The 11,810-nt window shown below is 43.2% G+C and overlaps 1 protein-coding gene across 1 annotated transcript; it reads right to left on the reverse strand.

Moving 5' to 3' along the window:
• Positions 1-6,349: 6,349 nt before the first annotated feature.
• KPLCE (KPRP N-terminal and LCE C-terminal like protein) lies at positions 6,350-7,208 on the reverse strand. The gene is made up of 2 exons (XM_002801789.4): positions 6,912-7,208; positions 6,350-6,857 (listed from the first exon to the last, which is right to left on the reverse strand). The coding sequence occupies exons 1-2, from the start codon at positions 7,206-7,208 to the stop codon at positions 6,378-6,380; spliced, it is 777 nt and encodes a 258-aa protein (XP_002801835.2). The 3' UTR covers positions 6,350-6,377.
• Positions 7,209-11,810: the final 4,602 nt, after the last annotated feature.

The following is an 11,810-nucleotide window of genomic DNA, read 5'->3' on the forward strand; positions in this document are numbered from 1 at the left end:
TTTATTCCTTTATTTGACAGGAATATATTGAGTGCCATCCTGTGCTTGGCTATGGGTAAATCAAAGCAAACAAGGCAGGGTGCCCAGTCTAGTAGGTTAAGACAAACAGGTCTCCCAGCAGAACGTCCATGTAAGCTGAGCACAAGCGCTGGTCATGAGGATCTCTGAGAAGATGACTCACTGCCCGCCTTTCTCAGCCCTTTGGTGCTGCACATACTACCCTGCCTCCTCTTTCTCCCCGGGTGGCCCAGCCCGCCCCAACACCCATTTGTTTCACGCAGTAGACATGCTAAATCAGGCCATATGCTGCCATCAGCTGGGTGGAGATCCTTACACAGATGACAAAGAAACATATCTGATCATGACATTTTCCCAAGCCAACTTCTGTCTGAGGACCCGGTATAGATTCCCCTTTTTTTCTCAAGCACTGGCTCCAATCCAGGAGCTATTTTTCGGGTGCCCCACTTCTTATGCTCCATTATGGGGTGCAAGTGGTGATCTCTAAAATCACTGCCCCATTTCTAGTATCTTAGGGAGATACTGTCTCTGAACTTTGAGGAAGATTCAAAGAATGGGAGCTACAGAGTATTAGAGGTAGAAAAGGCTCTTAGTGATGGTCGCACCCAACTTCCCCATTTTACAGAAGAGGCAACTGAGGCTAAAATAGGTGAAGTGGCTTATTTAATGTTACAAAAAGAATTTGTGGCAGAGCTGGTATAAAAACAGAGGTAGGAGAAGCTGGGAGACAACGGTCACTTGTAATGTCAGGTTACACATTTTCATAACTTTGTAATGAAAACCTTCTCTCACTACATTTTGCCATAGAACTAAAAATTCCAAACCACAACCCCCCCCTTAATACTTTTCATCTAATATGATTGTGACCCTCTTAGCCTCTAAGTTGCGTTTCATATTTCCTGTCAGAGCACCTCCAACCAGGAATAGGGAAATGGCTTAACACATTATGAACCTATTATGTGGAAGGCATTATCTTAGGCAGTTTAAGACACAATCTCTCTGAGCAGAGAGACCACAAACTTGTCTGGAGTCATAGGGTCAGTAAATACACGTGTCTGACTCAAAAGTCCAGATCTTACCACAACACTGACAACACTGGCCTTCTCCCAAAACCTGCCGGCTAATTTAGACCAGTGTTCCCATTGTTCAGATAAGGAGAACATCACACGCAGAGTGACTAACACAGTGCCTGGCACACATCATAGGCCCTCGATAAATAAAGGGCAATTATCTGTCTTTTCCTTTAGGTGTCAGGAATAAACAGATTTGAGTCATTTGTCTTATGGGTATTTACTAATATTGGCTGTACATTCACAATACATGTATAATATACATGTAAGATACAAAAGTTTAGATGTATGTGACTATGTTTTATTTAGTAATTTTGTGAAATATTACAAAGTCTCTCTGCAGGTGTTAGCCTTACTTGTCAGGATATTTGGCAGAAGTATTTTCCTGCAAGAGAAATCATCATAAAAACTATCTTACCCAGGCAAGTGGGGTTAGGATTCTACTCAGTAGACTTTTCTACTCCGGAAATATTATGGGAAAGCAGATTCATAGTAGATCCCAGGATAGCAGCATCTCAGCCTGTTCAAGGAATCTCTGTCCAGTTTCCCTGGGGTTTCGTTCCGTGTTTTGGACTTGTCATTGTCTCTAAATGATTTACTGTTAAATCTCCAATAAATATTGTAGAGGTATCAAGAGTCAGGAAGTTGGCCGGCTGTGGTGGCTCACGCCTGTAATCCCAGCATTTTGAGAGGCCAAGGGGGCGGATCACAAGGTCAGAAGATTGAGGCCATCCTGGCTAACATGGTGAAACCCTGTATATACTAAAAATACAAAAAATTAGCTGGGCGTGGTGGCAGGCTCCTGTAGTCCCAGCTACTCTGGAGGCTGAGGCAGGAGAATGGAGTGAACCCAGGAGGCGGAGCTTGCAGTGAGTTGATGTCATGCCACTGCACTCCAGCCGGGGCGACAGAGAGATATTCCACCTCAAAAAAAAAAAAAAAAAAAAAAAAAAGCCAGGAAATTTGGATTATCTTACATTAGAAACAGTGCATCAAGATTACACGGCACATGTATATATATGTAACAAAATGTGCACATGTACCCTAGAACTTAAAGTATCAAAAAAAAAAAAAAAAAGAATTTGACGTCAAAATGAGAGACACAGGAATTGATGTTAGTAGGAGCTGAGTCACATTTGTAGGATCAGCTTTTATCAAAAAGGCCACAGACTCCTGGAACTGAAGTCCTTGTGATTTCCTCAGTTTGTTTTTCCTGAAATTCAAGTGTTCCATTTGTTACTTAAATCTGTGACTACTCCATTTCCAATAAATCCTTTGTCACCTGAAACAAAAACAGAAACAAAAACAAAAAAAAAACGAAACAAACAAAAAAACAGAATATGGTAGAACTTTTGGTTAAACAAAAAATTTCTTGAAACTGAATATTCTGAAGGCCATAACTCATCGGTTTTAAAATGAGACCCTGAAGTCCTTGTACCGGGAGGCAAAGATCACCTGATGCTGGTGCTGAAATGCACCCTACTCGTCTTATGGCCCAAGCTGCCATCTCACAGACATGAAAACCAGACCCAGAGAGGGGAGTTACGCATGGCAGGGCCAGGAGAGAACCAGGTACACTAATGCTCTTGGGCAATTGTTTTAGATTCTCCTTTATATGCTCTAAAAGTATAGCTATTTTTTTTTTCTGCAGAGAAAATTAAACTTTAAAAGGCACAAATCACATGGCCTGTTTGCAACCTGACAGTGGCTGCTGGGATGCCCTACACTGAGGCTGCCCTTAGCTCCCAGGCACTTCTGCCCCTTTCTGCTTCAATTCTCACTCTCTCATCACCAGCTTCTTACACTTGTTCTCTGCCCCTCCCGCTCCCTGCAACAGACCCTGCCTGTGCCCTTGCCTCTGCGTGGAAAAATCTTCCTTCACTGCTTTGTTAGTAACTCCTGCTCAACCTTGGGGTCAAGCTGCACTTGCTCAGGAAGTCTTTTCTGATCTTCCCGACCATGTAAAATGTGCATATTACAGAGTATTTGAAACGCTTTCTTTATAACTCTAGTCCTAGATGCAACTTTCATTTGTTTATTGAATTACTTGATTTTTAAAATTCTTCCTCTCTGCTGTAAACTCCAAACCAATAGAGATGGTACCCAGAATGACACAGAAGTTCAATGACTGTATATTAGATAAATGAATTATAATCTGACCAGAAAGTTGTTATAGACCCTTCACACTGGCCAGGTTACTGAGGGTTTCTCAAGCACTGGTCACAGGCTGCTCAGTGTCCTCTGCGCTGTGTAAGAGCAAGGTCATGCTGCTATGTGTTGGGGTCACTGGTAGGTGCTCTCAGAACTCACCTGGATGCCTGGAGGACCTAGACCTCAGGGCTGATGCTTCTGTTTACATTGTCTTTTCTACATATCCACCTAACACACAATCAGGGCTCCTGCGAAGGTTTGGGGTTATATAAAGCTATTTCTGCTCTAATCCATCTCCTATCTCCAAATTCAGCCTCCTAGTTCATGGTAAACAGAGACTTCATTTGTTTTTAATATGACATTAGATTTCTGGGGTCCAGATGGTGGTTACACGTGTGTGTTCAGTGAGTAATACACTTATAATCTGTATACTTTTCTAGAAGTGTGTTTCATTTCAATAGAAAATGTGAAAACATTTTTAAAAAGCATTAACAGCAACTTATATAGTAATAATAAGAGACAAACAGAGACAGAGAGAAAAACAGAAGAGAAAGAGAGAAATCAAAAAGGGCAATTTAGGGGGGTGGTTAGATAAATCTTTGAGCAACCACACTAAGAAAATATTAAAAACCAAACAACAAAAGGAAATAAGATACAACTATATGCACTAACCAAAATTTATGTTCAACATTCATGTATTAAATGAAAACAGCTAGTCATAGGGCAACATGTATTATGATCCTATATAATAAAACAGAAAAGTCTAAGATATGCAATCAATTGAGATGTACTAATGTGTAGGTTTTTGCTCCTTGACTTTTTCTTCCACTCATGCACCCTATTAAAGAAAATTATATTTTTGCCCTTTGAGCTTTATAATTGTGCTACTGAACTAGATGTGTGCTGCCTGTGCGCTGTAAGCCAGGACAGCCAACATATCTCAAATCCACCTTTCCAAAGATATGGTTTCAGAGATATTTATGGGATAGAGGAGCAAGGTAGTTCAGGGCCTGGGGAAAGGCAGTTGGAGGCGAGGAACAGTGAGGCAAGTGGCGATCTGCAAATGCACAGTCGAGCTTCATGGCTCTTCATAAGAAGCATGTTCAGAAAATGGTGGTATTAGCATAATCTGAGGGAGGAGCTTCTGACCCTCTGACATCAAAAGGTCGCCTCTCAGGCATTCTTGCAGGCCCAGTTGAAGGGTCAGTGGTTTCAGCTTGAACTAGAAAACAACCAACACCAAGTTCTTAAAAAACAACAAGGGACCATCAGCATGGTAACTTATGTGTCAGGGATGTTCTCTAAAAGGAAGCTAGCAGATTGCTTAGCTGTGTGACTTTTAGCTACACAGGTTTTAAGATTAACTAGAAGTAAGTAACTAAAAGCAAGCAAGGCAGGTTAAGTTTGGTGAGCTTCATCAGGTTAGCTCTTGGTTTCAACTACATTCCTCCCTCTTGTACAAAGTCAGTAGAGTGACTTAGAGAGAACATTAGAACAGCTGGAGAAAAGAGGAGAGGTTTTATTCTTAGGTTAATTCCTGTGGAGCAGAGAATACTAAGATTGGGTAAGTACAGAGAGAATTAACAAGGGAGACAGAAAAACTCAAGTCATTTACATAACCAGTACCAGAATCAGGTGGGATTGAGGAGGAAAGGAGAGTAAGCAAGGAGAGAAAGAAATCAAAGAAGCCACAATGTCTGGATGTTAAGAACATTTGGGAGAGTTTAGTGAGAAGCTGATGAACAGCTATGGAATATGAAGGAATTCAAAAGGATAGAAATGGGGTTTTTAGAAGTATGCATTGGATTTTAAAGAGGATTCCCTACAATATTTTCAGTGCCGGGTTGGGCTTTGCAGATACCATTCTCTAAAGAAACCAGACCACAGGGAACTTCAGCACCCCATCCTCCTACATTGCAGGACCCAGTTGGTACAAGAGGGAAGTGTGGCCCTGGCCAAGGCAGTTCCATCCCTGAGTGGGTTTCCAGTGACTGGGCTGCAAGTTTAGGGAGTTTGGATGAAGGGATGGTGTGCTCTTTGTGGAGCTACAGGTGTTTAGACATTCAAAGGCAGCAGAGTAGTCAAGATGACCTTCTGCTAGTGTCCAGGGTTAATCCACAGAGACAGTTTAGAAACAAACACATGATTCCCTGCTCTTTTTCATTCATTCCTTTAAACATTATTTATGCATCACCAAACATATTGTCTCCTATGAACCAGGCCTTGTGGGGTTGTTTTAAACACTTGTTACTCCTCTATTTTTTAATGTGTGTATTTTGGAATCTCTAGTTACAGAAGTCCACCCCAAATTCTCTAGAGCTAGCTAAGCAATGGAGAAGAAAGAGCTAACTAGGATGAGGGGCCCAGAATGGGACCCAGAAGCCCCTCACACAAGATTCACCTTCCTTTGGAGGTGGCTCACTTACTACCCGGACTGACCTGGTGTATAGCTACCCACTTCAGGGGACTCCTAGCCTCTTCCCTCAGGCCTTCAACCTATAGTTTCAAGAGAGCAAGCCTGTCAGATGAGAAAATGTAATTCATAAAATCCTGCATGGGTTCAAGCCCTCTGCACGGTGGTGGGGACATGGTCCAGTGATACTCCTGAGTGGACACAATTTCACAATCCCTCCAACACCCAGGAAGATGAGAGTCTCTTCATGGTCAATCCCGCTCTGAGACTCATCAAAGGGCAGCACAAAAACAGCCCCAACTCTCAAATCTCCATTATCAGATGCTTCTAACTTGCATGGGAAAGTTTATTCACAGCATTCTAGAAGGCATGGGGCTCCCAGGCTGGGATTTCACCAGCTCAGTCCACTTGTTCATGTTCATGAAGCTCTTTCCTCTAGCTGAGAAACAAGAGTAAGAAGAGAAAGACGCAGAAGAGTGCCTGATAGAAAGCATAAATATGGACCAAACAAACAGACAGAAAATGAATTGCATTCAGAGCTTTATTCATGCCAAAGTTTGGGGATTGCGCTAACTCTGGCAGGCTGCCTTGGTAGAGAAGCAAAGCACAGAGGCGAAGTGATGAGGTTCTACCTCACTGGCAATAACAGAAAGGGGGCCAGAAGCTGGTGTGTTTTCCAGAAGGGGTAGCTGGGCAGTGCATTCCGGAGTTGAGCTGTGGTATGTTTAGCAGCAGCAGTCATCCTCATGGTCACAGCATGCAGGACCTCGGGACCTCATGGGGATGATTCCCAAACAGCAGCACCCAGAGCCACAGCACCCAGAGCTGCCACATCCACAGCTGCAGCCACAGCCCCCAGAACCACAGCATCCAGAGCTTCCCGAATTGTCACAGCAGCCAGACGATCCTGTGTTGCAGTCCTGGGGCCGCTGAATCCAGCGTCTCAGGGGACTCACGCCGAAGGTCCGGGGAGCCAGACAACAGTAGCTGGTGGAACAGGGAGCAGAGCATGGGTCAGGGGCACAGTACTGGGAGGTTGAGCCACTTGCAGGAGCTTGAACGTAATAGCTCTGGCAAGGAGAAGCACCCTGGACACAGCACGTCTGGGTCTGGCAGGGAGCTGGACTTTTAATGTAGGTCGTCTGGCAGGGAGCTGGGCACTTCACGTAGGTTTGGCAGGGAGTTGGGCATTTCACATAGGTCGTCTGGCAGGGAGCTGGGCACTTCACATAGGTTTGGCAGGGAGCTGGGTATTTCACATAGGTCGTCTGGCAGGGAGCTGGGCACTTCACGTAAGTTTGGCAGGGAGTTGGGTATTTCACATAGGTCGTCTGGCAGGGAGCTGGGCACTTCACGTAGGTTTGAGTCTGGCATGGAACTTGGTACTTCACATAGGTTTGAGTGGGGCATGGAGCAGGGCCCGTCACACAGACAGTTTTGGTCTGGCATGGAACTGGGCATTTCACAGAGGCACCATTGGTACCCTGTCCAGCCCCTAGTCCCGAGCCTTTCACACAAGATGGAGGGAACTGTGGCTGCTTCTGCTGGTCACACATTGTTCTGTGGCTTTGCAAAATCTGTAAAGAAAGGTTTCATTAGAACTATATAACTATGAAGGTTTCTAGGGGAAACCTTCAACATCCCCTTTGAATACAGTGATTTGCAAGCAGGGCTTTCTTGAGAAGGATGCAGACATCCAGAGGCTGTATACTTGGCAGGAGGTAGATTCAGAGCCAGGGACTCTCAGCTCTGCTCCTGTGCCTGTACCTGGCTATGTGGCTTGGTACAAGTCACCGCTCATCTCTGGGCCTCAGTCTCTATATTGGGAAATGGAGGCTTGAAATGGTGCTGCCTGTGTTTCTACCCAACTCTCCAAGCCTCCCCTCATCTTACTTCAGTGTCTGCATTGTGAATTACCCTTTGGAAACTGCTGCTCCCAGATGATTGCCCCCTGCCACCAATTCTCTCCAGGGTGACTTCCCCTCTTCCTCCTGCCCAGACAAGGAATACCCAGGAAAGGCAAATTTGTGTCAATGGACCCTGAGCCAACATGAGCCTCAAGCTGTGCCCGGTAAGGAGCAAAGAACAAGGCTAAAGTTGAGCAGGTTTCCACCACGTGCTCCCCGAACCAGCTGGACTATCAGTTGGCCTCATTAGCCCATGGACCCAAGAGAGGACTGCACAACCATACTCAGCTAAGGGGATGGGGAGCCAGTTCTCTAAAGTCCCTTCTTACACAGGAATACCAGCTCGTCTTGCCCCCCTCCCTTTCCTCTCACACCCCAGGCTCCAAGTTTCCCACCAGCATTGCCTTCAGCCTCCTTCAGCAGATTTCCTCAGTGTCTAGTCCTCACTCACCCTTCATCCCATAGCTCTCATTCCACCCCAGCTTCACCAAGGCTCTGTTTCTCACCACGTCTTTATCCAGTATAGAGACTTACCCTCTTTGCTGATAGGAATAAGACTGGAAGAACCCAGTGATCTGAAAAACTGGCAGGTGGGGAGACCTTTTATAGGGCAGCAATGAGGCAATTTAATGGCATCTAAATGAAGCACCAGAGATCACAAGGAGGAGGGCTGGCATTGCATTGGCAAGATTCCTCCCCAGTATGCCTGACTCCTCAGTCAGAGGCAGAGCATGTCTGTGCTTGACGCTGGGTTTTCCCAAACACTAGATAAATGATTCCTGTTCCCTTCTTCAGGAAACAAGTCAGTCTCCTTTTCCTAGAAGTTATGAGTGATGCCTATGTGATCTGTCTCTAATGAAGCTGTTTCTAGGTCACTTGAGTCTTCAGGACTTATCCAAGGTATAGTTAGATTCTCAATTTTTCATACACTGTGCCAAAAGCTAAGTGTAGCTTAGATAATCTAACTAAAATTGAGAATCTAATCTAAAGCTAAGTGTAGCTTTTGGCACAGTGTATGAAAAATTGAAAATTGAACTATAGATTCACTTCACTTCACTCAGCCTAACTGAGTGTTCTGTGGGCTTCCAAGGTAACTTCTGCTGGTCTAGGTTGCTGAGCAGTTTGGCCCAGTGGTCTCTGGCCCAATATGACAGCAACACCTCCAAGAAATGGTTTGTTTCGTGTAACATCAGGTTATTCTAGGTTCATTTGGAAACTGGGTGGGTGCTTGATGATCCTAGGCTCCAGGCTGGGGTCTAGACTGCCTCCCTTCAGCCTTCTCATGCCCCTTAGGCTCCCCCATTCTTACCTTTCAGGACCTCACTACCAGGCTTCAATTCCGAAGAACGCTGAGCAGGGAAAATTCCAGCCAGATGAACACTGTGTGATAACAACAACAACAACAACAACAACAACAACAACAATAATAGAATCTAAAGTTTATTTGAATACTTTATATATAACAAACAATTCATGAGGAAGTACATTTACAGAGAGACACAACTGAGGCCCTGAAAGATTAAGGGAGTTACCCATCATCACAAGCCGGTAAGTAAGGAAGCCAGACCTCAGATGCAGGCAGTCTGCTTTCATAGATCATGATCTTTATCACTACAATATGTTGCCTTTTATTTCTGAACATGGCATTGTCCTTGAATCCCTGCCTCTTTTCTTTTCCACAATGCAGAAGATGTAGAAAGAGAGATGGGAATATTATGTACTGAGCACTTACTATGTGGTGGATACTGTCCTAGGCTCTTTGCCTATGTTATTTCATTTGATTTTGAAATAACTCTATGAGACAGGCTTCATTAGCCCCAATTTTACATAAGAGAAAACTGAGACCCAGAGGTCTATTTCACCAAGGTCATCCCATCAGTAGGTAATGGAGGGACATTGGAACCCAAATCTACCCAACTCCAGAGCCCATGCTGCCCCCACTGAGCTGTATCGGGTCACCCACTGAAGAAGGTTGTCTTGAGCCTAAGCCTAGCACTGGTCCAAATAAATGTCAATTCCTTAGATAAGCCAGTGCAGGCTCTACCGTGGCCTCTATGGCCTCTCAGGTAAATGGTTCTATTGTATTTGTACATAATAGATCCCCACATTTCCCAGGACCCATAGGCTTTAAGGCCTCTACATTTCCTAAACAAAGAGTTTGCAAAGACCCACTAATTCACAGACCCTCCCCCACGCCAAGTCAGGTCTTGCAAAGTCTTCCCCTGAATACTTTAAAAAATCTCCCCAACCCCGCCTACCAGCCACCCCAGCCTCTGGTACCCAGCACTCTGCTCTCTATTTCTACGAGATCAACATTTCTAGATTCCACATATAAATTAGATCATGCAGTATGTCTATCTATGCCTGGTTTATTTTGCTTAGCATATTGTCTTCCAGGTTCATTCACCTTCTCACAAATGACAGGATTTCCTTCTTTTTATAGGACTGAATAATATTCTTTGTGTATATATAGCATTTTTAAGCATCCATTTATCCTTTGATTTACACTTAGGTTGATTCCTTTTATTGCCTATTGTGAATAGTGCTGCAATAAACATGGGAATGCAGATATCTCTTCAACATTACTGACTTCAATTTCTTTGGATATATGCCTACTAGTGTGATTGAAGGATTATATGCCAGTTCTATTTTTAATTTTTGAGGACCCTCCGTACTGTTTTCTACATGGCTGTACTAAATTGCATTCCCACCAATGGTGTACTAGATTTTATTTCCTCCACATCCTTGCCAACATGTTATCTTTTATCTTTCTAATTTCACTTACCATAATGACCTCCAGTTCCATCCATGTTGCTGGAAATGACAGGATTTTATTCCTTTTTATGGTTGGATAGTATTCCATTGTGTGTTCATACTCCATTTTCTTTATTCATTTGTTCACTGATGAACACTTGGGTTGATTCTGTGTGTTTGCTATTTATTGTAAATAGCACTGCAATAAACATAGGAATACAATTATCCCTGTGATATACTAATTTTCTTTCATTTGGACAAATACATAGTAGTGAGATTGCTGGATAATGTGATAGTTCTATTTGCAGTTTCTTGAGACACCTCCATACTGTTTCTCATAATAGCTGCACTAACTTACATTCTTGCCAATGGTGTATGAGTTCTCTTTCCTCTACATCTTTGTCATCATTTTCGTTTGTTTGTTTTTTGATAATAGCCATTATTACAAGAGTGAGGTATTATTTCATTGTGGTTTTGATTTGCATTTCCCTGGTGATTAGTGATATTGAGCATTTTTTCTAGACATGTTGACCATTTGTATGTCTTCTTTCAAGAAATGTATATTCAGATCCTCTGCCCATTTTTTAATTGGCCATTTTTTGTGTTCTTTCTATTGGGTTGTTTGAGTTCCTTATACATTTTGGATATTAACTCCTTATCAGATATATAGTTTGCAAATGTTTTCTCATTTTGTAGGTTGTCTATTTACTCTGTTGTTTATTTCCTTTTCTGTACAGAAGCATTTTAACTTGATTTAATCTTATTTGTCTATTTCTGCTTTTGCTGTCTATGTTTTTGAGGTCATATTCAAAAGGTCATTGCCCAGACCAATATCATGGAGTTTTCCCCTGTTTTTTTCCTAGCAGTTTCATAGTTTTGAATATTAAATTTACATTTTTAATTCATTTTTTGGTTGATTTTAGTATGCAGTGTGAGATAAGCATCTTATTTCATTCTTCTTCATGAGGATACCCAGTTTTTTCAGAATCACTTATTCAAGAGACTTTCCTTTCCCTATTGTGTGTTCTTGGCACCTTTGTCAAAGATCAGTTGATAGCAAATATATGGATTAATTTCTGGGTTCTCTATTCTGTTCCATTGGTCTATGTGTCTGTTTTAATGCCAGTACCATGCTGTTTGGGTTACTATAGCTTTGTAGTATATTTTAAAGTCAGGTATGTGTGATGCCTCTCTGATCCTGAACATTTTGGAAGAAGCAAGATGGGAGACTCTGCTTCAGGCTTGGTGTCTTGGCTTGGTGTCCTCAGGCATGGTGTCCTGCTTATTCCTGTCATTCCTGCCTCTGATGGGCTTGTCTTACTGCACAGCTTCCACCATGAAGACCACCAGTCAGTCCCTCTCCCCAAAGGGAGGGGTAAATGAGAAGGGATGTGGTTCCAGGCCATTCCACTTCTGCTCTCCTAAGTGTCCCGCCTCAGTGCATCCCCAGACCTGATGTTTTATGGACTAAAAGGAAAAGGAACATTCTCTTTTTGG

Source organism: Macaca mulatta, chromosome 1, assembly GCF_049350105.2.
Source record: "Macaca mulatta isolate MMU2019108-1 chromosome 1, T2T-MMU8v2.0, whole genome shotgun sequence".
In the NCBI taxonomy this organism is placed as follows: domain Eukaryota; kingdom Metazoa; phylum Chordata; class Mammalia; order Primates; family Cercopithecidae; genus Macaca; species Macaca mulatta.